Source organism: Coregonus lavaretus, assembly GCF_964263955.1.
Source record: "Coregonus lavaretus genome assembly, chromosome: 8".
Lineage (NCBI taxonomy): Eukaryota > Metazoa > Chordata > Actinopteri > Salmoniformes > Salmonidae > Coregonus > Coregonus lavaretus.
This window is the reverse complement of record NC_139995.1, coordinates 36,768,129-36,794,277: the sequence shown is the minus strand read 5'-3', so window position 1 is coordinate 36,794,277 and position 26,149 is coordinate 36,768,129. Positions and strand designations below refer to the sequence as shown.

Sequence of the window (26,149 nt, the reverse complement as noted above, 5' to 3'; positions counted from 1 at the left end):
GGACTATTTTGTGTATGTCCATTAAATGAAATCCAAATAAAAATCTATTTTAAATTACAGGTTGTAATGCAACAAAATAGGAAAAAACGCCAAGGCGGATGAATACTTTTGCAAGGCACTGTATAGGTCTACTATATACAGTGAGGGAAAAAAGTATTTGATCCCCTGCTGATTTTGTACGTTTGCCCACTGACAAAGATATGATCAGTCTATAATTTTAATGGTAGGTTTATTTGAACAGTGAGAGACAGAATAACAACAACAAAGTCCAGAAAAACGCATGTCAAAAATGTTATAAATTGATTTGCATTTTAATGAGGGAAATAAGTATTTGACCCCCTCTCAATCAGAAAGGTTTCTGGCTCCCAGGTATCTTTTATACAGGTAACGAGCTGAGATTAGGAGCACACTCTTAAAGGGAGTGCTCCTAATCTCAGCTTGTTACCTGTATAAATGTCACCTGTCCACAGAAGCAATCAATCAGATTCCAAACTCTCCACCATGGCCAAGACCAAAGAGCTCTCCAAGGATGTCAGGGACAAGATTGTAGACCTACACAAGGCTGGAATGGGCTACAAAGACCATCGCCAAGCAGCTTGGTGAGAAGGTCACAACAGTTGGTGCGATTCTTCGCAAATGGAAGAAACACAAAATAACTGTCAGTCTCCCTCGGCCTGGGGCTCCATGCAAGATCTCACCTCGTGGAGTTGCAATGATCATGAGAACGGTGAGGAATCAGCCCAGAACTACACAGGAGGATCTTCTCAATGATCTCAAGGCAGATGGGACCATAGTCACCAAGAAAACAATTGGTAACACACTACGCCGTGAAGGACTAAAATCCTGCAACGCCCGCAAGGTCCCCCTGCTCAAGAAAGCACATATACAGGGCCGTCTGAAGTTTGCCAATTAACATCTGAATGATTCAGAGGAGAACTGGGTGAAAGTGTTGTGGTCAGATGAGACCAAAATCAAGCTCTTTGGCATCAACTCTTTGGACAGGGCCATGTACCGTCAAATCTTGGGTGAGAACCTACCCTCAGACAGGGCATTGAAAATGGGTCATGGATTTGTATTCCAGCATGACAATGACCCAAAACACACAGCCAAGGCAACAAAGGAGTGGCTCAAGAAGAGGCACATTAAAGGTCCTGGAGTGGCCTAGCCAGTCTCCAGACCTTAATCCCATATAAAATCTGTGGAGGGAGCTGAAGGTTCAAGTTGCCAAACGTCAGCCTCGAAACCTTAATGACTTGGAGAAGATCTGCAAAGAGGAGTGGAATAAAATCCCTCCTGAGATGTGTGCAAACCTGGTGGCCAACTACAAGAATCGTCTGCCCTCTGTGATTGCCAACAAGGGTTTTGCCACCAAGTACTAAGTCATGTTTTGCAGAGGGGTCAAATACTTATTTCCCTCATTAAAATGCACACAATTATCTTTAAGGTACCTCAGTCGAGCAGTGCATTTCAAACACCGATTCAACCACAAAGACCAGAGAGGTTTTCTAATGCCTCGCAATGTGCACCTATTTGTAGATTTTTTTTTTTTTATATATTTTTTTTTATACAGACATTGAATATCCCTTTGAGCATTACACTTTGGATGGTGTATCAATACACCCAGTCACTACAAAGACACAGGCGTCCTTCCTAACTCAGTTGCCGCAGAGGGAGGAACCCTCTCAGGGATTTCACCAGGAGGCCAATGGTGACTTCAAAACAGTTACAGAATGTAATGGCTGTGTTAGGAGAAAACGGCAGCTGGATCAACAACATTGTAGTTACTCCACAATACTAACCTAATTGAAAAGTGAAAAGTGAAAAGAATGAAGCCTGTACAGCAGGGGTCGGCAACCTAAGACTTGGCAAGCCACTCCCCCCACCCCCCAAAAAAAGGATATACTGTGCATTCGGAAAGTATTCAGACCCCTTGACTTTTTCCACATTTTGTTACTTTACAGCCTTATTCTAAAATGTATTAAATAAACATTTTCCTTATCAATTTACACACAATACCACATAATGACAAAGCACAAAGATTTTTTTATTTTTTTTGCAAATGTATTAAAAATCAAAAACAGAAATATATTTTATTTACATAAGTATTCAGACCCTTTGCTATGAGACCCGAATTTGAGCTCAGGTGCATCCTGCTTCCATGTATCATCCTTGAGATGTTTCTAAAACTTGATTAGAGTCCACCTGGGGTAAATTCAATTGATTGGACATAATTTGGAAAGGCACACACCTGTCTATATAAGGTCCCACAGTTGACCGTGCATGTCAGAGCAAAAACCAAGCCATGAGGTCAAAGGAATTGTCCGTAGAGCTCTGAGACAGGATTGTGTTGAAGCACAGATCTGGGGAAGGGTACTGAAAAATGTCTGCAGCATTGAAGGTCCCCAAGAACACAGTGGCCTCCATTATTCTTAACTTGAGGAAGTTTTTAACCAAGACTCTTCCGAGAGCTGGCCGCCCGGCCAAACTGAGCAATCGGGGGAGAAGGGCCTTGGTCAGGGAGGTGACCAAGAACCCGATGGTCACTCTGAATGCGCTCCAGAGTTCCTCTGTGGAGATGGGAGAACATTACAGAAGGACAACCATCTCTGCAGCACTCCACCAATTAGGCCTTTATGGTAGAGTGGCCAGACGGAAGCCACTCCTCAATAAAAGGCACAACAGCCCGCTTGGAGTTTGCCAAAAGGCACATAAAGACTCTGACCATGAGAAACAAGATTTTCTGGTCTGATGAAACCAAGATAGACTTGAGGCTGTATTCGCTGCCAAAGGTGCTTCTAAGTTCTAAAAACCTGTTTTTGCTTTGTCATTATGGGGTATTGTGTGTAGATTGATGAGGGAAAAAAACAATTTCATCCATTTTAGAATAAGGCTGTAACGTAACAAAATGTGTCAAGGGGTCTGAATACTTTCCGAATGCACTGTATGAATTTGTTTTACTGAAGGACTGGTCTGTTTGCGCTCTGTTGTAAAACTGTTGTTTGTCAGACATCAAGTGTACGGCGTCATTTTGAAACGAGACATGAGGAAAAACTTCAAAGATGAAGTGGACAAGGCTGAAGGAATCACGAGGGCCGTGTACAGGTATGAAAAGCAAAGTAGTGTGTTTACAAATCTACATGCAGTCAAAAATTGAGCACAAAGTTGCGCTGCGCATTGCTAAACATGGAAAACAATTTATTAATTGGGAATATATCAATGAGGCTTTCCTCAGTAGTTCACAGGCTTTATTTGATGGAGGGCCTAACAAAGACACAATAATATGAAAGATAAAAGACATGCATGTGTCTGCCAGAACTGTTGAAAGGCGCGTTACCGAGATGGTTGAAAATGTAAAGGAGAAGCAAACTGTAGCATTAAAAGATGCACCTGTGTTTAGTGTGGCTCTTGATGAGAGTGTGGATGTGAATGACATTCCACGTCTGGCAGCTGTTGCAAGATACTGTGACTCAGAGCAGGTACGTGAGGAGCTGCTTTGTCCAAGACGCATGCATGGTACTACTAAAGGGGAAGATGTAGCAAAAGCCTTCACAGATCATTTTGAGGAGAGAGGTGTCGATATTAAAAACATACTCGCTATTACAACTGACGGTGCCCCCGCTATAGTGGGGAAACATAAAGGACTCACAAAGCTGATTGAAGAGAAGATTGTCCACCCCGTGGTTAAATGTCACTATCATTCACCAAGATAATCTGTGTTCCAAGCCTGTGGTGCTAATGGACAGTACCCTCTGTTAAGCGAGCTATGGAATTCTTCCGTTTGTAGACAATCAGATATTCAATAGACACAATTAGTTGTAATGCACATATGAAAACCATAACTGGCACGCAGATCATTAGAAATGGTAGGATAAATTGTAAATTGGCACTCCACACAAAAAAAGGTTGCCGACCCCTGCTGCACATCATAAAATATTCCGAAACGTGTAACTAGTTTGCAATATGGCACGAAAGTAAAACTGCAAAAAATGTGGCAAAGAAATTAACTTTATGTCCTGAATACAAAGTGTTATGTTTGGGGCAAATCCAACAACACATCACTGAGTACCACTCTTCATATTTTCAAGCAGGGTGGTGGCTGCATCATGTTATGAGTGTGCTTGTCATCGGCAAGGACTAGGGAGTTTTTTAGGATAAAAATAAATGGAATAGAGCTAAGCACAGGCAAAATCCTAGAGGAAAACCTGGTTCAGTCTGATTTCCAACAGACTGGGAGACAAATTCACCTTTCAGCAGGACAATAACCTAAAACACAAGGCCAAATATACACTGGAGTTGCTTACCAAGACGACATTGAATGTACCCGAGTGGCCTTGTTACGGTTTTGACTTAAATCGGCTTAAATCTATGTCAAGACTTGAAAATGGCTGTCTAGCCATTATCAACAACCAACTTGACACAGCTTGAAGAATGTTAATTTAAAAAAATGTATGTGCAAATAGTGTACAATCCAGGTGTGCAAATCTCTTACAGTGAGGGAAAAAAGTATTTGATCCCCTGCTGATTTTGTACTTTTGCCCACTGACAAAGAAATGATCAGTCTATAATTTTAATGGTAGGTTTATTTGAACAGTGAGAGACAGAATAACAACTAAAAAATCCAGAAAAACGCATGTAAAAAATGTTATAAATTGATTTGCATTTTAAATGAGGGAAATAAGTATTTGACCCCTCTGCAAAACATGACTTAGTACTTGGTGGCAAAACCCTTGTTGCCAATCACAGAGGTCAGACGTTTCTTGTAGTTGGCCACCAGGTTTGCACACATCTTAGGAGGGATTTTGTCCCACTCCTCTTTGCAGATCTTCTCCAAGTCATTAAGGTTGAGGCTGACGTTTGGCAACTCGAACCTTCAGCTCCCTCCACAGATTTTCTATGGGATTAAGGTCTGGAGACTGGCTAGGCCACTCCAGGACCTTAATGTGCTTCTTCTTGAGCCACTCCTTTGTTGACTTGGCCGTGTGTTTTGGGTCATTGTCATGCTGGAATACCCATCCACGACCCATTTTCAATGCCCTGGCTGAGGGAAGGAGGTTCTCACCCAAGATTTGACGGTACATGGCCCCGTCCATCGTCCCTTTGATGCGGTGAAGTTGTCCTGACCCCTTAGCAGAAAAACACCCCCAAAGCATAATGTTTCCACCTCCATGTTTGACGGTGGGGATGGTGTTCTTGGGGTCATAGGCAGCATTCCTCCTCCTCCAAACACGGCGAGTTGAGGATGCCAAAGAGCTCGATTCTGGTCTCATCTGACCACAACACTTTCACCCAGTTCTCCTCTGAATCATTCAGATGTTCATTGGCAAACTTCAGACGGCCCTGTATATGTGCTTTCTTGAGCAGGGGGACCTTGCGGGCACTGCAGGATTTCAGTCCTTCACGGCGTAGTTTGTTACCAATTGTTTTCTTGGTGACTATGGTCCCAGCTTCCTTGAGATCATTAACAAGATCCTCCTGTGTAGTTCTGGGCTGATTCCACACCGTTCTCATGATCATTGCAACTCCACGAGGTGAGATCTTGCATTGAGCCCCAGGCCGAGGGAGATTGTGTTTCTTCCATTTGCGAATAATCGCACCAACTGTTGTCACCTTCTCACCAAGCTGCTTGGTGATGGTCTTGTAGCCCATTCCAGCCTTGTGTAGGTCTACAATCTTGTCCCTGATATCCTTGGAGAGCTCTTTGGTCTTGGCCATGGTGGAGAGTTTGGAATCTGTTTGATTGATTGCTTCTGTGGACAGGTGTATTTTATACAGGTAACAAGCTGAGATTAGGAGCACTCCCTTTAAGAGTGTGCTCCTAATCTCAGCTCTTTACCTGTATAAAAGACACCTGGGAGCCAGAAATCTTTCTGATTGAGAGGGGGTCAAATACCTATTTCCCTCATTAAAAAGCAAATCAATTTATAACATTTTTGACATGCGTTTATCTGGATTTTGTTGTTGTTATTCTGTCTCTCACTGTTCAAATAAACCTACCATTAAAATTATAGACTGATCATTTCTTTGTCAGTGGGCAAATGTACAAAATCAGCAGGGGATCAAATACTTTTTTCCCTCACTGTAAGAGACTTACTCAGAAAGACTCAAAGCTGTAATCGCTGCCAAAAGTGATTTTAACTGTATTGACTCAGGGGTGTGAATACTTATGTTAATGAGATGTTTGTCTTTTATTTTCAATATATTTGCCAAAAATTCTAAAAACATGTTTTCACTTTGTCATTATGGGGTATTGTGTGTTGATGGTTGAGAAAGAAAATACATTTTATAAATGTTGAATTCAGGCTGTAACACAACAAATGTAGAATAAATCAAGGGGTATAAATACTTTCTGAAGGCACTGTATATATTTTAAGCCAGCCTGATTGGTTGGGCCAGTATTCGCCTCTGCCTCACCCAGAGAGGTATACTACAATTGAAGCAAGGGTTTTCTAAAGCTAGCCGGCTTCATCAATACTAAGTCGGAGGATATTGCTCCTCCGCCTACCGCTAATCTAGCAGGCTTGTAACTGCTCATGCATGTCGCACGTGGCTAGTCGAATGCCAAACTCTTCATTGAGACAATGCTGAAACATCAATCCATGGGCGAGTCAGTGCCACATTTTCATTTGTGCCGAAATGAAAAAAAAGTTATCTTGCAAATTCAGCAGCCTAAGGTGTGAAATAGGCTTGTTGAAGTGACTTATTACTTATCATTAATGGTGTGCTCATGAATCCACGTGCACCTTTTTTCCCCAAAATAATTGTATTAAGTCAAGTTTTACTGTGTGAAGTTTCAAATGCATTCTGTTATTACTAAATGTGCAATGTGATAGGTATTTTAACATTACATTTTTTTAGCAAACAAACCATTTCATTAACAGATTATTCAATCAGTAGTCTTCCTCAAATGAAGGGCATGATGACGGTCCTCAACCCGCGGCTCACATTCAGGATAAATGGAGTTAGTCCTGTGTTAGCCTGCCCTGGAGCAGGTTAGTTCTGAAGGATTCATTGCCATAGAAATGTACCTGAATAAAAGGTGAGCCACTTTCGTGGTACAGGTTATCCCGAGTTGAACTCAGTTGACCAAAGTTACCTCGCTAACTGCTCAAACCACGTACGTAGGATAGGGCTCCGGTCTTTTTTCACTAAACGACACTGTGGTGACTCACCCTCCTCATCTACAGCCATCACGGCTGCCCCCCGGCTGAGCAGCACCTGCACCACCGTAGCCAGACCATTCCTCGCTGCGATATGAAGGGGCCTGAGGAGGAAGAGGGGAGAGATAAGGGATAGACAGTCAACAGACCACCTGGGTAAACAAATCGCTAGGTTTTATGGTGTTATATACAGCCCCAGCTTCAACTCTAACTTATCCCAACTCCTGGAGTTACAGTGAGGGAAAAAAGTATTTGATCCCCTGCTGATTTTGTACGCTTGCCCACTGACAAAGACATGATCAGTCTATAATTTTAATGGTAGGTTTATTTGAACAGTGAGAGACAGAATAACAACAAAAAAATCCAGAAAAACACATGTCAAAAATGTTATAAATTGATTTGCATTTTAATGAGGGAAATAAGTATTTGACCCCTCTGCAAAACATGACTTAGTACTTGGTGGCAAAACCCTTGTTGGCAATCACAGAGGTCAGACGTTTCTTGTAGTTGGCCACCAGGTTTGCACACATCTCAGGAGGGATTTTGTTCCACTCCTCTTTGCAGATCTTCTCCAAGTCATTAAGGTTTCGAGGCAGACGTTTGGCAACTCGAACCTTCAGCTCCCTCCACAGATTTTCTATGGGATTAAGGTCTGGAGACTGGCTAGGCCACTCCAGGACCTCAATGTGCTTCTTCTTGAGCCACTCCTTTGTTGCCTTGGCCGTGTGTTTTGGGTCATTGTCATGCTGGAATACCCATCCACGACTCATTTTCAATTCCTTGGCTGAGGGAAGGAAGTTCTCACCCAAGATTCGACGGTACATGGCCCTGTCCATCGTCCCTTTGATGCGGTAAAGTTGTCCTGTCCCCTTAGCAGAAAAACACCCCCAAAGCATAATGTTTCCACCTCCATGTTTGACGGTGGGGATGGTGTTCTTGGGGTCATAGGCAGCATTCCTCCTCCTCCAAACACGGCGAGTTGAGTTGATGCCAAAGAGCTCGATTTTGGTCTCATCTGACCACAACACTTTCACCCAGTTCTCCTCTGAATCATTCAGATGTTCATTGGCAAACTTCAGACGGCCCTGTATATGTGCTTTCTTGAGCAGGGGGACCTTGCGGGCACTGCAGGATTTCAGTCCTTCACGGCGTAGTGTGTTACCAATTGTTTTCTGGGTGACTATGGTCCCATCTGCCTTGAGATCATTGACAAGATCCTCCCGTGTAGTTCTGGGCTGATTCCACACCGTTCTCATGATCATTGCAACTCCACGAGGTGAGATCTTGCATGGAGCCCCAGGCCGAGGGAGATTGACAGTTATTTTGTGTTTCTTCCATTTGCGAATAATCGCACCAACTGTTGTCACCTTCTCACCAAGCTGCTTGGCGATGGTCTTGTAGCCCATTCCAGCCTTGTGTAGGTCTACAATCTTGTCCCTGACATCCTTGGAGAGCTCTTTGGTCTTGGCCATGGTGGAGAGTTTGGAATCTGATTGATTGATTGCTTCTGTGGACAGGTGTCTTTTCTACAGGTAACAAGCTGAGATTAGGAGCACTCCCTTTAAGAGTGTGCTCCTAATCTCAGCTCGTTACCTGTATAAAAGACACCTGGGAGCCAGAAATCTTTCTGATTGAGATGGGGTCAAATACTTATTTCCCTCATTAAATTGCAAATCAATTTATAACATTTTTGACATGCATTTTTCTGGATTTTGTTGTTGTTATTCTGTCTCTCACTGCTCAAATAAACCTACCATTAAAATTATAGACTGATCATTTCTTTGTCAGTGGGCAAACGTACAAAATCAGCAGGGGATCAAATACTTTTTTCCCTCACTGTAGGAGTTACACAGTTTGAGAGTTGGAAAGGGCTGAGAGAGCTGAAGCTGGGGTTTTCTACAGTGTTGAACAGTGTCTTTAATGAAAGGCTGAGTAGCTGACATGACGGCTCACATTTGCAGTGCACTGTTTGTTGCATTGATGAGGGAGGGGTCGCTGATCTCTCCCAGGATTAACAGGGCACACATCTCATGAGCCTGCCGGAGAAAACACATTAAGTAAGTAAGCCTTGTCGAAACCAGAACGGCCCATAGAGCAGGAGCCTATCTTCTGTCCCTGTAGCGTGAGGCAGCTTGATGTACAAGTTCCCCCTGGACAGTACACCAGTCTGCCGCCGGGAAACACTAGGACTGGAACATGGAGAAACTCTTATGGAAACACACATGCCATTTCCCTGCCACCTAATTTGTGCTTTGGTATCAACAGTAATACAAATTAGCAATCTGAGGGATAAAGCACTTTTTCCAATGATATGTGGATCTGTCATGACTTTGCCTGCTGGTTTCCTGTATAGTTGATAGAGGCCAGAGTTCTTAAATAACTTGGGATGTGTATTTGGCTACAGTGGGTCAGAATTCAAAATAACAGTGGGTCATGTGTCAGCTAGGTGTATGATGGAGTGTCTTGCCTTGCTACAGGACTGAGTGACCGAGTGAGTGAGTAAGGATGGGCATTTTAAATGTTTTGACAGTTCGAGTACTTGCATGATTTTTTTTTCAAGAACTCGATTGAGTACTATTTTTAGAACACAGAACACACTGTAAAACAATTTGCGCATTTACCTACAGGTAACTGACAAAATAATGGAAACACTTGAGTAAATGAGGGATACAAAGTATACTGAGAGCAGGTGCTTCCACACAGGTGTGGTTCCTGGGTTAATTAAGCAATTAATTCCAGGTGAAAGCTATGATACCTTAGTGATGTCACCTGTTAAATCCACCTCAATCAGTGTAGATGAAGGAGGATTTCTAAGCCTTGAGACATGGATCGTGTATGTGTGCCTTTCAGAGGGTGAATGGGCAAGACAAAAGATTTAAGTGCTTTTGAACGGGGTATTGTAGTAGGTGCCAGGCGCACCGGTTTGTGTCAAGAACTGCAACGCTACTGGGTTTTTCACGCTCAACAGTTCCCTGTGTGTAAAGAAGGGTCCACCACCCAAAAGACATCCAGCAACTTGACACAACTGTGGGAAGCATTGGAGTCAACATGGGCCAGCATCCCTGTGGAACGCTTTCGACACCTTGTAGTCCATGCCCTGACGAATTGAGGCTGTTCTGAGGGAAGGGGGGTGGGGGTTGGTATACTCAGTGTATATTCAGTCGATACAAAAAAACAAGTGCCATTTAAGATTCATTATTTAACCCATAAGTCTAAGCCGGGGGAGGGGGGTACTACTAAGCTATATGGTTTTGATTTTGAATTTTAAGACCCCTTGAAGTATAAAGAAAACGTTATGATCAAACATTTTATTTGGCCTTACTACTATTAGCCCATACAAACTCATTGAATAACATATTCACTACATGGAGCAACAGATAGTTCCCCCCCCCCCCCCAAAACAAAATTTCAAGGAAGTTTGTTCTGAAGTGTCTATCATACAAAAAATATATATATATATTTTGTGAGAAGACTGATTTTCAGGATGTCTCATGGTGTGACAAACACCATTCTAGCTCTGTCACCTTTCACCGCAGACGCGGAAGTGTTACATAGGCGGTGGATTGAGACGCATCCAATGCAAAAAACAGATCTCTAGCTTAAACTGACATATTTTTATGGGGATATTTGTATTATGCTAATTCGATTTCTGCGGGGGCACAGGCATTAACCTTAGGGGGTTAAACTGTAATATCAACTGGTTATATTATATTGTGGAAAACAATCTTCAAAAAGTCAGTAACCTCAGCAGTGGCGCTTGCAGAAGCCCATTGCTGTGCCCAACCCCTTCAAAAAAAATATTGTATATATACAGTGGGGAGAACAAGTATTTGATACACTGACGATTTTGCAGGTTTTCCTACTTACAAAGCATGTAGAGGTCTGTAATTTGTATCATAGGTACACTTCAACTGTGAGAGACGGCATCTAAAACAAAAATCCAGAAAATCACATTGTATGATTTTTAAGTAATTAATTTGCATTTTATTGCATGACATAAGTATTTGATACATCAGAAAAGCAGAACTTAATATTTGGTACAGAAACCTTTGTTTGCAATTACAGAGATAATACGTTTCCTGTAGGTCTTGGCCAGGTTTGCACACACTGCAGCAGGGATTTTGGCCCACTCCTCCATACAGACCTTCTCCAGATCCTTCAGGTTTCGGGGCTGTCGCTGGGCAATACGGACTTTCAGCTCCCTCCAAAGATTTTCTATTGGGTTCAGGTCTGGAGACTGGCTAGGCCACTCCAGGACCTTGAGATGCTTCTTACGGAGCCACTCCTTAGTTGCCCTGGCTGTGTGTGTTGGGTCGTTGTCATGCTGGAAGACCCAGTCACGACCCATCTTCAATGCTCTTACTGAGGGAAGGAGGTTGTTGGCCAAGATCTCACGATACATGGCCCCATCCATCCTCCCCTCAATACGGTGCAGTCGTCCTGTCTCCTTTGCAGAAAAGCATCCCCAAAGAATGATGTTTCCACCTCCATGCTTCACGGTTGGGATGGTGTTATTGGGGTTGTACTCATCCTTCTTCTTCCTCCAAACCCGTGAGTGGAGTTTAGACCAAAAAGCTCTATTTTTGTCTCATCAGATCACATGACCTTCTCCCATTCCTCCTCTGGATCATCCAGATGGTCATTGGCAAACTTCAGACGGGCCTGGACATGCGCTGGCTTGAGCAGGGGGACCTTGCGTGCGCTGCAGGATTTTAATTTGTGACGGCGTAGTGTGTTACTAATAGTTTTCTTTGAGACTGTGTCCCAGCTCTCTTCAGGACAGTTGAAGTGTACCTATGATAAAAATTACAGACCTCTACAGGCTTTGTAAGTAGGAAAACCTGCAAAATCGGCAGTGTATCAAATACTTGTTCTCCCCACTGTATATATATACACATACACACACACACACAGTGGGGAGAACAAGTATTTGATACACTGCCGATTTTGCAGGTTTTCCTACTTACAAAGCATGTAGAGGTCTGTAATTTTTATCATAGGTACACTTCAACTGTGAGAGACGGAATCCAGAAAATCACATTGTATGATTTGTAAGTAATTAATTTGCATTTTATTGCATGACATAAGTATTTGATCACCTACCAACTAGTAAGAATTCCGGCTCTCACAAACCTGTTAGTTTTTCTTTAAGAAGCCCTCCTGTTCTCCACTCATTACCTGTATTAACAGCACCTGTTTGAACTCATTACCTGTATAAAAGACACCTGTCCACACACTCAAACAGACTCCAACCTCTCCACAATGGCCAAGACCAGAGAGCTGTGTAAGGACATCAGGGATAAAATTGTAGACCTGCACAAGGCTGGGATGGGCTATGGGACAATAGGCAAGCAGCTTGGTGAGAAGGCAACAACTGTTGGCGCAATTATTAGAAAATGGAAGAAGTTCAAGATGACGGTCAATCACCCTCGGTCTGGGGCTTCATGCAAGATCTCACCTCGTGGGGCATCAATGATCATGAGGAAGGTGAGGGATTAGCCCAGAACTACACGGCAGGACCTGGTCAATGACCTGAAGAGAGCTGGGACCACAGTCTCAAAGAAAACCATTAGTAACACACTACGCCGTCATGGATTAAAATCCTGCAGCGCACGCAAGGTCCCCCTGCTCAAGCCAGCGCATGTCCAGGCCCGTCTGAAGTTTGCCAATGACCATCTGGATGATCCAGAGGAGGAATGGGAGAAGGTCATGTGGTCTGATGAGAGAAAAATAGAGCTTTTTGGTCTAAACTCCACTCGCCGTGTTTGGAGGAAGAAGAAGGATGAGTACAACCCCAAGAACACCATCCCAACCGTGAAGCATGGAGGTGGAAACATCATTCTTTGGGGATGCTTTTCTGCAAAGGGGACAGGACGACTGCACCGTACTGAGGGGAGGATGGATGGGGCCATGTATCGCGAGATCTTGGCCAACAACCTCCTTCCCTCAGTAAGAGCATTGAAGATGGGTCGTGGCTGGGTCTTCCAGCATGACAACGACCCAAAACACACAGCCAGGGCAACTAAGGAATGGCTCCGTAAGAAGCATCTCAAGGTCCTGGAGTGGCCTAGCCAGTCTCCAGACCTGAACCCAATAGAAAATCTTTGGAGGGAGCTGAAAGTCCGTATTGCCCAGCGACAGCCCCGAAACCTGAAGGATCTGGAGAAGGTCTGTATGGCGGAGTGGGCCAAAATCCCTGCTGCAGTGTGTGCAAACCTGGTCAAGACCTACAGGAAACGTATGATCTCTGTAATTGCAAACAAAGGTTTCTGTACCAAATATTAAGTTCTGCTTTTCTGATGTATCAAATACTTATGTCATGCAATAAAATGCAAATTAATTACTTAAAAATCATACAATGTGATGTTTAGATTCAGTCTCTCACAGTTGAAGTGTACCTATGATAAAAATTACAGACCTCTACATGCTTTGTAAGTAGGAAAACCTGCAAAATCGGCAGTGTATCAAATACTTGTTCTCCCCACTGTATATAATGCATTCAGGTGAGAAGCTGCTCATAAATATTGATTTTGGGGGTGGGTAAACGTATACTGAACAAAAATATAAACGCAACATGCAACAATTTCAAAGATTTTACTGAGTTAAAGTTCATATAAGGAAATCAGTCAATTTAAATAAATAAATTAGGCCTTAATCTATGGATTTCACATGACTGGGAATACAGATTTTGGTCACAAATACCTTTAAAAAAAAGTAGGGGCTCGGATCAGAGCATCCCAAACATGCTTAATAGGTGACATGTCTGGTGAGTATGCAGGCCTTTGAAGAACTGGGACATTTTCAGCTTCAAGGAATTGTGTACAGATCCTTGCGACATGGGGTAGTGCATTATCATGCTGAAACATGAGGTGATGGTGGCGGATGAATGGCACGACAATGGGCCTCAGGATCTCTTCACGGTATATCTCTGTGCTTTCAAATTGCCATAGATAAAATGCAATTGTTTTCGTTGTCCATAGCTTATACCTGCCCATACCATAACCCCACCGTCACCATGGGGCTCTGTTCACAACATTGACATCAGCAAATCGCTCACCCACACGACGCCATACACGTGGTATGTGGTTGTGAGGCCGGTTGGACGTACTGCCAAATTCTCCAAAACGACGTTGGAGATGGCTTATGGTAGAGAAATTAACATCCAATTATCTGGCAACAGCTCTGGTGGACATTCCTGCAGTCAGCATGCCAATTGCACACTCCCTCAAAACTTGAGACATCTGTGGCATTGTGTTGTGTGACAAAACTGCACTTTGTAGTGGCCTTTAGTTGTCCCCAGCACAAGGTGCACCTGTGTAATGATCATGCTGTTTAATCAGCTTCTTGATATGCCACACCTGTCAGGTGGATGGATTATCTTGGCAAAGGAGAAATGCTCGTTAACAGGGATGTAATCAAATGTGTGCCCAAAATTTGTGAGAAATACGCTTCTTGTGCGTATGGAACATTTCTGGGATATTTTATTTCAGCTCATGAAACATGGGACCAACACTTTACATGTTGCGTTTATATTCTTGTTCAGTGTATAAAGTGTGTATGTGAAAACCATTTCTAAGATGCATACTTTCAGTTTTTCCAAACGCACTTCACTCGTGCATAAGAGGGAGGCTTATGCTACCGGTGCTGGCACATGCGCAGAACAAATACACCGCTGAGATGCCGATTAAGCTGTCCTAATTATTTGAAAGTTTGCTCAGAAAATCAGGTTTTGTAATTGGCGTATGCTTACTTAGTTTATGAACTTACGTCGATTCTGATAAGCAGAGTAAGGTGCTTACATTCAAAGACTCAATTATGGACACTCTTACTGACAGTTGTGGCTGCTTCGCATGATGTATTGTTGTCTCTATCCTCTTGCCTTTGTGCTGTTGTCTGTGCCCAATAATGTTTGTACCATGTTGTGATGCTACCATGTTGTTGTCATGTGGTGTTGCTACCATGCTGTGTTGTCATGTGTTGCTACCATGCTGTTGTTGTCTTAGGTCTCTCTTTATGTAGTGTTGTGGTGTCTCTCTTGTCGTGATGCATGTTTTGTCTAATATTTTTAATCCCAGCCCCCGTCCCGTAGGAGGCCTTTTGCCTTTTGGTAGGACGTCATTGTAAATAAGAATATGTTCTTAACTGATTTACCTAGTTAAATAAAGGTTAAATAAAAAATAAAATAAAACATGAATAATGCCATACTTGGCCTTTTGCCACAATCAGTTTAATATTGATTGAATAATAAGTGTGCATTTAAACTTACTCAATTATTCCAAAACTGCAGCTCGTTGTTGGAACACATATGTCCCTACCTCAATCAACTAGTGAATGTAGCTTGTGTATGTATCCCATCTGTTAGATACGTTTTTAATAGGCATTTATTTCTGTGGGCCTATTGGGATCGTGTAAGCACGTGTGTGTAGAGGGATTGGTCGGAGCGTGACAGAGAGAGACACGGAGGGGAAAGGGAATTTAGGGAGAAGAACTGTTTGATGCTTGGCTTGGTTTCCTTTTTGTTGTGGCCTGCAACTGCACATGTCCAAATGAAACACTAGAGTCAAAGCAATTTAACATTGTCTTAAAGACCCCCCAAAAAATATACATTCGGGACAAAATGTCACTTGCCCGTTAGGGCAGCCACAAAGCACATTCCACCAAATTGTAAAAATAACAAAAATGTAATTCCTGGTTAAAGAAATAGTTTTGACATCCGTTTGAGTACTCATGCCTATGAGTGAGTGAGCGATCAACCATGCATGCGTCTCACCTTGCTGCAGGCCAAGTGAAGGGCGGTGTTGTCGTTGACATCCAGCAGGGTCAGGTCTGCCTTGGCCTGGTGCAGCAGGATCTCTGTTGGGTTCACACATCTCTCACAATTACACATCATCAGTATCATCATCATTGTTAGGCTGCAGAACAGTCCACAACAGGCTTCCTCCAGTTGCTATGGTCACTAGCAAGGTTTGCTATTTGATGTGGTGTCCACAATTACACAGTTCATAAATATATTTAATAAATTAATATAAAATAAAACATGACATATACCAAACTAATAAGACCACTAAATGGTCAGTTCTCATATTTACTGGATCAATGATCACATTTCCTCATCTCTGGCCACTCACCGACAGCTGCAGTCTGTCCGTTGTCGGCCGCAACCATCAACGCGGAGTGTCCGGTGGTGTCCACCGCATTGACCTCTGCCCCCTGGACCAGGGCCAGCTGCAGCCCGGCCACACTTTCTGAATAGGCAGCTGCGTGCAACGGGGTCCTTCAGGCACAGCCCAGGGCAGCCACAACCAGGCAGACAGACAGGTAAGCAACAGTGGCAAGCTGCAATACAGTAGACTAGAAAGAGCTCTGTACGAAAAGGCATAGGAAGAAACTCAAAATAGAAATGACACGCACCTTCCTTTGGCGTCTCTGAAGTTCACCATCTGAGTTCCAACGGTCTCTACCAGTAGTTCAGCAGCACCATCATGGCCATTTATTCTGGAAAGGAAGAAGAAAACATCCTCCATCTCTCTTATCAAAAAGAACAGCAACATTCTGATGGATTCAATGCCAGAGCTGATCAACCGATAGCTCTGAAAATCATACAATACAGAAACCTAAAAGTAGTGCTGTTGGATTATTAAGAAATTTTTACCGTTATCAATTTTTATTTGTTTATTTTTTATTAAATGCACTATGCATTATGTGGGTTGAATGCTGTAACACATAATAAAACAATGAATAAAAGTCCCATGATGGTAGTGACAGCCCATTACTGCTTATCACATATTAACAATAATTTATTCACGACTTTAATAAAAGATTTCAGTTGTGTATTTTACATTTGTTTTACTTGATGACTATTATTTCATTCCAAGTCATCATCTCATCTCTATACAGTGCCTTGCAAAAGTATTCACCCCCCTTGGCATTTTTCCTATTTTGTTGCATTACAACCTGTAATTTAAATGGATTTTATTTGGATTTCATGTAATGGACATACACAAAATAGTCAAAATTGGTGAAGTGAAATGATTTTTTTTGTTTGTTTCAAAACATTTAAATAAATAAATAACAGAAAAGTGGTGCGTGCGCTATGAAGCCCCTAAATAAGATCTGGTGCAACCAATTACCTTCAGAAGTCACATAATTAGCTAAATAACGTCCACCTGTGTGCAATCTAAGTGTCACATGATCTGTCACATGATCTCAGTATATATACATCTGTTCTGAAAGGCCCCAGAGTCTGTAACACCACTAAGCAAGGTGCACCACCAAGCAAGCGGCACCATGAAGACCAAGGAGCTCTCCAAACAGGTCAGGGACAAAGTTGTGGAGAAGTACAGATCAGGGTTGGGTTATAAAAACATATCAGAAACTTTGAACATCCCACAGAGCACCATTAAATCCATTATTTAAAAAATGGAAAGAATATGGCACCACAACAAACCTGCCAAGAGAGGGCCACCCACCAAAACCCACGGACCAGGCAAGGAGGGCATTAATCAGAGAGGCAACAAAGACACCAAAGATAACCCTGAAGGAGCTGCAAAGCTCCACAGTGGAGATTGGAGTATCTGTCCATAGGACCACTTTAAGCCGTACACTCCACAGAGCTGGGCTTTACGGAAGAGTGGCCAGAAAATGCCATTGCTTAAAGAAAAAAATAAGCAAACACATTTGGTGTTCGCCAAAAGGCATGTGGGAGACTCCCCAAACATATGGAAGAAGGTACTCTGGTCAGATGAGACTAAAATTGAGCTTTTTGGCCATCAAGGAAAACGTTATGTCTGGAGCAAACTCAACACCTCTCAACACCCCGAGAACTCTTCCATTTTTCATTGGCAGGGACTGGGAAACTTGTCAGAACTGAAGGAATGATGGATGGTGCTAAATAAAGGGACATTCTTGAGGGAAACCTGTTTCAATCTTCCAGAGATTTGAGACTGGGACGGAGGTTCACCTTCCAGCAGGACAATGACCCTAAGCATACTGCTAAAGCAATACTCGAGTGGTTTAAGGGGAAACATTTAAATGTCTTGGAATAGCCTAGTCAAAGCCCAGACCTCAATCCAATTGAGAATATGTGGTATGACTTAAAGATTGCTGTACACCAGCAGAACCCATCCAACTTGAAGGAGCTGGAGCAGTTTTGCCTTGAAGAATGGGCAAAAATCCCAGTGGCTAGATGTGCCAAGCTTATAGAGACATACCATAAGAGACCTGCAGCTCTAATTGCTGCAAAAGGTGGCTCTACAAAGTACTGACTTTGGGGGGGTGAATAGTTATGCACTCAAGTTTTCTGTTTTTTTGTCTTATTTCTTGTTAGTTCCACAGTAAAAAATCAATTTTAATTCCAGGTTGTAAGGCAACAAAATAGGAAAAATGCCATGGGGGGTGAATACTTTCGCAAGCCATTGTAGAGCTGCTGCCTATGCTGTCTGACAAAATCACAATTTTACTAGTTCTTCAAAGTAAATAAGGCATACATTTATGACTGCTGAATACCAACTATCAATCACTTAGAGAGTTTCCCAACTCCGGTCATATAGTACCCCCAAAAGTACACATCCAAAACTCGAGCTTTGATAACAAAATTGATCGGTTGGTGTAGCACTAGCAAGGCACAGCTGAGCATAAATTGACATAATTAGCTTTTTTATTTTACTGGACTAATGGTACCTGCATCTCATGGTCATGGTACTTTCAAGACAACTGGGAACTCTGAAAAAACAAGGTCAAATCAAGATGTCAGTGAACTTCAGGTCAGAAATTCAGAGCTCTAGAAAGATGCCAGAGTTTCCGAGTTGGATGACCGTTCAAAACGATTTCCCCCCCCCCCCCCAGAGTTCCCAGTTATCTTGAACGCACTGAAGTCGGAAATTTAAGAGTTCCCAGTTGTTTTGAACACGGCATTAGTCTCAGTGGAGGGAGGGAGAGAGCAGCAGAGGGTCCGCCAATGCTCTCTCCTTTCTTTCCTCCAGTGAGACTGACCAGAGAGAGGGGACACAGTCTTCCACCTGATGGCGAAACGTAAGTCGCACCGCATCTGCCTCAAACACAAATTCATGTTTCTATGCCAGAGAAAGTGAAATATTCCTCGATATTAAAATAGACACTACCAGCTGCTACTAATAATAAAAACGCAGTTTTTTTCAGACAAATCAAATCGTTCGAAATGGGAACACTTTGCCTACCCGGGGCGTAGGTCTTCTGATTCAAGTATACCTACAGCCAACAGCACAACATAAAGCAAAACAAAGGAGCGCAAGCCTTTATGCCTTTATCGCTGGCTTTTCTACAGAAATGTTTGGTGATCGACTAGGAATGCCTCGAAGATCGACCGGTTGGTGACCACTGATGTAGAATATTGGCCTGTTGGAAACTACAACTCCCTACTAAATCGCACAGTTCGGGTTTGATCTGATTTCTAAAAGAGAAACTGCAGTGAGAAAATGCGCATTGAGCTCACAGAAGAAAACGAAATGGAATTAAAATAATTGAACAGATGTTGGAAAAATAACTAACATTTCTGTTAATTGCTCAGCACTACCTAGAAAGGCAGGGGGAACCAGTCGTGGTACTCACAGAGCACAGTGCAATGGGGTGAAGGGGTTTCCTTCCTGGATGCTAAATGGTTTGTGTTCAAGTAAAACATCCAAACAGTCCTCGTGCCCTGAAAGAGTAAAAATATGTGAGTCAGACAACGGTTCACAGCTTAGAAGCAACGAGTTCTCGCCATGCCATCTAGCCAAAGCCCATACTTTGTGAGTTATTCACCACGGTTATTTGTAGCCTCTCCATGAAGGTGTGCATGTCTCACCGTGGTAGGCGGCCCAGTGGGCGGGGGTGTATCCACTGTAGTCCAACATGGAGTCGAGGGGGTCGGTGCTTGTGGCACCCTGCAGCAGGCTGCGCAGGAGCTCCATGTGGCCGCAGGAGGCAGCCAGGTGCAGGGGTGTGCGTCCCCGGGAATCCCTGCACAGAGCAGAGGCCCCGTGCTCGAGCAGGGCCGACACACAGTCCTCACAGCCCATCGCCGCCTGGAGGAAGAGACAGAAAGAGTTAGAGAGGCAGAACCCATCACTGCCAAGAGGAAGAAAGGACAAAAAAAGGAGAGAGAAGAGGAAGGAAAGAAGAAGAGGAGGAGAGAAAGAGAGAGAAAGAGAAGAACAGATGAAAGAGTTAACGTTTTTGGACCATCACAGTAGGTGAATGGTTGTTAATCTGCAGTATAAAATTTTAAAAAACAAATTTGGGACACCCCCCCCCCGAGATTGGGCAGATAGAACATTATATACACATGGTGGGGACACTCACAGCTCTGTGTAGGGCAGTGCGGCCTCTCTTGTCGGCGGTGTCAGCCCCGGCTCCCTTCTCCAGCAAGATGTAGACACAGTCAGTGTGACTGCCCAGAGCTGCCAGCATCAGAGACGTCCTGCACACACACACACACACACGTGGTTTTAAACAAAAATAACCAGTAGGTCAAAACAGGGAACCCTCTACTAGAGAATTGTTGTTAAAAAATTGTTATTGCTGGCATTGTAGGAAACTAGAAAATCCTCTATCCTTCCATTCTAGTGGGTGCACAATGTTCAATATTCAAGAAATGAATGACAGTCACTCACTGTCCCTGTACGTCGACGAAATCGATGACATCAGCCTTCTCACCTCGGTTGACCAGCATGAGCAGACAGTCTGCTTGGCCATTGGAAGCTGGAGGTGTTGACGGAGACAGTCAAATATTGAGACAAGCACACACAATGAAGAGCAGGGAGAATGTAACACAGAGAGGAGTGAAAATATTATTATATGCTCACACATACAAACACCAAGTGGATCAGAAACTAACAACCACCCCATAGAGTGGAACACACACACACCTGCGACGTGAAATGGGGTCCACTTGCGGCGGCGCTCCTTCAGGCGGCAGGAGGCCCCGTGGGACAGCAGTACCTCCACGCACTGAGCATGTCCCCGTTGGGCTGCCAGGTAGAGGGCGGTGCGCCCCCCCGCGTCCCGAACGTCCAGACTCACCAGTGTCTCAGACAACACCCCCAACGCCTCACAGTGACCGTTATACGCCTGGGTGGGGGAAAGGGCAGGGAATACAAGATTGTGAGAATGGCAGTGGGTCACTGTGTTAATGGGATATTTATTTCACTCTAACTTCAGAACCAGCACCTCACAATAGTTCAACTGAAGAGTGTGAGAATGGGGGTCAGGGGGATAAATGTGTCAAGGAATTGGGTGACTGTGTTAAATGGATAGTTAGTTCACTCCAACTTTGAACTAGCACTGTAGAACAAAGAGGGGGCCGTAATTAAAACTAATGTAATGGGTTAATCTGACGTTAAACCAATCTATTTCAACTAATAGACAGTAAAGTGAAATGGAACCTCGGCCAGAGGAAACGAGGCTAAGCGGGTGTACTGTACTCACGGCTAAGTGCAAAGGGCTAACTGGAACACTGCTCTCCACGTCTTCCAGACAGTTGAACGACATCTCCAAGAGCTGGGGGACAGAGGGACAAAGAGAGGAGTTTGCAACCTGTACACACCATTTGCTAAGATCCACTGCTCTTCCCAAAGGACGCCAGAAAATGGTACACGTTCACTTGAGTTTAGCCCTCTGAAGAGGAAGCAACAGTAAATGCTTTACCGACATCCAACAGCCAATCTCAACTCTTAAAAGGTGTGGCTGAAAAGACAACTTCATTACAAAAGGCCATTACCAGTTCCAAACCCTTACATTTAAGAACCATTTTGAAGTACAACTTTGGCTTCATCTTAATACTCTAAAATGATTTCCTTTCCTCTTCGTTATCTGCACTGATCTGAAAACAATGGCCTGGTGAAAGCGATATGGTTGGATGTCTACTAGGTCTTTGCCGTCAGTTGTCCTGTTCTTTCATAGTGCAGATGAAGACGAGGAGGGTAAGCCACTATTGAAATGCACCCATGATTCGGTCTCATTTTGCCAGTATGTCTGTAGCACGCACATGTGCACGCGCACACACACACCGGTAGTCCCTCCTCCCACTGACTCACCAGCTCCAGGTTCTGCTTGTTTCCGTGGGCTGCTGCATAATGGACTGCGCTGTAACCCTTGGTGTTCCTCAGAGCTGGGTCAGCCCCATTATCCAGCAGATACTCTAAACAACTACACATACAGAGGGTGAAGAGGACAGTCATGTTGTTATGTCAACCAACAAACTGTTGGATACACAACTACATCAACACAGAGGCCAATTGTGAAAGGTCAATCAACAAGCCGTCAAATAGATGGGCAGGTTAACCTTAAGTGCAAACCATTGCAGAAAATAATACATTTCTAAACGGTTTCCATCTTCTGAGACACCACAATGTTAGGGCTTGGTTAGTTTGCATGTTTTATGTTTGATCAAACTGAGACTAAATCATGGTAAGGGACTTACAAAAAGGCCTCCTTGGCCCTCTCCTCACTCTGGTGTCCGACTGAGTAATGTCTGTCCACTCTGAAACAAAAACAAAAAGTCAGTCGAATTTGGGGGTCTGATATCTTTTAGCCCCCCTGTGTGTGTTCTGTGTGTCTCACCGGCGGAAGGTCTGCGAGGCAGCGGCATAGTGCAGGGGGCTGCAGCCCTTCTGGTCCAGCTCGTTCACCTCGGCACCAGCACTCACCAGGGCAACCGTGCACTGGTAGCTCCCATTCGCCGCAGCGTAGTGCAAAGGAGCTCTGCCATGGGAGGGACGGGAGAGCAGAAGTCACACTCACAGGAGAAGATAATAAAATAGGATAGGATAGAATAGAACTCACTCAATGACAAAAACGTTATGGGGAAAAACACATTTGTTGAATTCTAGAATGAGACCACTCACCTTCCCAATTTGTCCTTAATACTCAAGTCAGCACCACTGCTCAACAGCAAGTTAAGACATTCAACGTTTCTGCCATCAAAGAGAGAACAGAAATACAAATGAGATTATTATACAACCACTACCAAAAAGCTCACTCTTCATTCAAAATGTGTGTGCACGCACGCTCACCCTCCAGAGGCAGCGGCGTGCAGGCAGGTCCTTCCCAAGCTGTCTGGGGTGTTTATGTCAAACCCGGCTGACAGCACGTGCTCGTTGCTCAGAGATGATACAATGCTGTACAGCTGACCTGCAGAAAGCACAACACAAAACAGGAAGTGATGTCATACGGGGTGACCACATTGGGAGGTCTGTTTCCTAACATGACACTGAATGACAAAAAGCAAGTACTTAAAGAATGTGTTGTATGTAAATGCCCTTTCACATTCTATCTGGTACAGCACTACTTAGGGTAATTTGAATGTACACTTCGATGAAACTTGATTAGTTTCAATCATACAAACAGTTTCCATGGCTGTCTAAAGGCTTACCTGAGGAAAGTAACTTGCGACAACAGTCTGAAAACCCGTAGAGCACAGCCAAATGCAACGGAAACATCCCATTAATCCCTTGCCTAGAGAGACCGAGAACGAGAGCGACAGAGAGATGGATAGGGGAATATATGAGACAGGGAAGGAGATACAGTCCTGACAGCAGCTTCTCAAATATGTAATACACACAATGGTAACTATACTGAACAAAAATATAAAATGCAACAATTTCAAAGATTTTACTGAGTTAAAGTTCATATGATGAAATCAGTCAATTGAAATCAATTCATTAGGCCCAAATCTATGGATTTCACATGACTGGGAATACAGATATGCATCTGTTGGACACAGATACCTTAAAAGAACTGGGCCTCACAATGGGTCTCAGGTACTCGTCACAATATTTCTGTGCATTCAAATTGCCATCAATAAAATGTAATTGTGTTCGTTATCAGTAGCTTATGCCTGCCCATACCATAACCCCACCATGGGGCACTGTTCACAATGTTGACATCAGCAAACCGCTCGCCCACATGACGCCATACACGTGGTCTGCGGTTGTGTGGCCGGTTGGACGTGCTGCCAAATTCTCTAAAATGATGTTGGAGGCGGCTTATGGCAGAGAAATTAACATTCAATTGTCTGGCAACAGCTCTGGTGGACATTCCTGCAGTCAGCATGCCAATTGCACGCTCCCTCAAAACTTGAGACATCTGTGGCATTGTGTTGTGTGACAAAACGGCACATTTTAGAGTGGCCTTTAATCATGCTGTTTAATCAGCTTCAGTGGATGGATTATCTTGGCAAAGGAGAAATGCTCACCAACATGGATGTAAACAAATTTGTGCACAACATTTTAGAGAAATCAGCTTTTTGTGCGTATGGAACATTTCTGGGATCTTTTATTTCAGCTTATGAAAAATGGGACCAACACTTTACATGTTGCGTTTATATTTTGGTTCAGTGTAGAAGAGATATGAGTTTTGCTGCTAGTTCTGTTGAGAGGTCCATTATGTTACATAAGCAATGGGAGAACTGATCCTCTGACATAATTCTCTCAGAAGAGACGTTATGCTTCTGCCATAAGGAATGTCTACACCAGACTTGTGTGTCTGTTCTGTCACTCACCTGATTGTGTGTGTGCGTGTGTCTCACCTGGCCGTGTCAGCACCGTTAGTCATCAGGGTGCTGATCAGCAGCTCGTGACCGTGCTTAGCAGCAACGTGAAGAGGAGTATTGCCATATTTATCTACACAGTCGATCTCCCCACCTGCACACAGAGGAGAGATAGAGGATGTGGTTAGGGGCAGAGAGGAGAATTGCACCATACTGTTTTTGACACAGTTATGAGATGACATCTGGCTGTCTGAGTTGTGGTTGCTGCTATTGGCTGGTGGGGATGAGTGTTGGGTATGTTTGGGTGGTGCGCTTCAATAGAAGTTTGTTCCCCGAAATACTGCAGGCACTTTTCGCAAACACCATATAATTGTGTAGTGTGTGATAATAGTGTTGTTTCTTATAATATCGCAAATATTACTATTATTTTGGATCTGTGTGTGGTTACCGTTTTGGATAAGGATCTGGGAGCGAGTGAAGCGCCCGTGAATAGCGGCCATGTGCAAAGGGCTCTTCCCTTCTTTGCTCTGTGAGAAAACAAACAAAAACAGTTATTTGATAAGAAAATAATTCATTACCTTAAATATCTCTGATGACTAAGACTGCGTCCCAAATTGCATTCCATATACACACATACAATGTCCTAATATTGAGTTGGACCCCCTTTTGCTCTCAGAACAGCCTCAATTTGTCGGGGCATGGACTCTACAAGGTATCAAAAGCATTCCACAGGGATGCTGGCCCATGTTGATGCCAATGCTTCCCACAGTTGTGTCAAATTCGCTGGATGTCCTTTGGGTGGTGGACCATTCTTGATACACACGGGAAACTGTTGAGCGTGATTAACCCAACTGCGTTGCAGTTCTTGAAACACACAAACCGGTGTGCCTGGCTGGCACCTACTACCATACCCCGTTCAAAGGCACTTCAATCTTTTGTCTTGCCCATTCACCCTCTGAATGGCACACATAAACAAACCATGTCGGAAGGATTAGAAATCCTTCTTTAACTTGTCTCCTCCCCTTCATCTACACTGATTGAAGAGGATTTAACAAGTGACATAAGGGATCATAGACTGACCATTTGAAAGCTATGTCATGGAAAGAGAAGGCGTTCCTAATGTTTTGTACACTCATTGTGCTTGTAAATATACACACAAACAGTACATTCGGAAAGTATTCAGACCCCTTCTCTACATTTTGTTACGTTACACCCTTATTCGAAAATGGATAAAAATTAAAATCCTTAATCTACACACAATACCCCATAATGACAAAGCGAAAACAGGTTTTTAGAAATCATTGAAAATGTATTTTTAAAAAAGACAGCAATACCTTATTTACATCAGTATTCAGACCCTTTGCTTTGAGACTCTAAATTTAGCTCAGGTACATCCTGTTTCCATTGATCATCCTTGAGATGTTTCTACAACTTGATTGGAGTCCACCTGTGATCAATTAAATTGATTGGACATAATCTGGAAAGGCAC

At 43.4% G+C, this 26,149-nt stretch overlaps 1 protein-coding gene across 1 annotated transcript in view; it reads right to left on the bottom strand.

The window, feature by feature from the left end:
* LOC311134384 (serine/threonine-protein phosphatase 6 regulatory ankyrin repeat subunit C-like) overlaps positions 1 to 26,149 on the bottom strand; it is a gene marked incomplete at its 3' end in the record, with an annotated part of 45,065 nt that overhangs the window by 3,446 nt on the left and 15,470 nt on the right. Inside the window, exons 9-27 of the mRNA XM_084168049.1 lie at positions 25,109 to 25,187; positions 24,700 to 24,814; positions 23,545 to 23,627; positions 23,186 to 23,303; positions 23,018 to 23,086; positions 22,734 to 22,874; positions 22,594 to 22,653; positions 22,208 to 22,319; positions 21,600 to 21,671; positions 21,041 to 21,242; positions 20,786 to 20,873; positions 20,475 to 20,592; positions 19,978 to 20,197; positions 19,743 to 19,830; positions 16,569 to 16,652; positions 16,286 to 16,431; positions 15,928 to 16,010; positions 9,111 to 9,193; positions 7,170 to 7,261 (exon numbers count right to left, since the gene is read on the bottom strand). Coding sequence (XP_084024175.1) covers positions 7,170 to 7,261; positions 9,111 to 9,193; positions 15,928 to 16,010; positions 16,286 to 16,431; positions 16,569 to 16,652; positions 19,743 to 19,830; positions 19,978 to 20,197; positions 20,475 to 20,592; positions 20,786 to 20,873; positions 21,041 to 21,242; positions 21,600 to 21,671; positions 22,208 to 22,319; positions 22,594 to 22,653; positions 22,734 to 22,874; positions 23,018 to 23,086; positions 23,186 to 23,303; positions 23,545 to 23,627; positions 24,700 to 24,814; positions 25,109 to 25,187 — 2,053 coding nt within the window. The remainder of the gene's footprint in view (positions 1 to 7,169; positions 7,262 to 9,110; positions 9,194 to 15,927; positions 16,011 to 16,285; positions 16,432 to 16,568; positions 16,653 to 19,742; positions 19,831 to 19,977; positions 20,198 to 20,474; positions 20,593 to 20,785; positions 20,874 to 21,040; positions 21,243 to 21,599; positions 21,672 to 22,207; positions 22,320 to 22,593; positions 22,654 to 22,733; positions 22,875 to 23,017; positions 23,087 to 23,185; positions 23,304 to 23,544; positions 23,628 to 24,699; positions 24,815 to 25,108; positions 25,188 to 26,149) is intronic.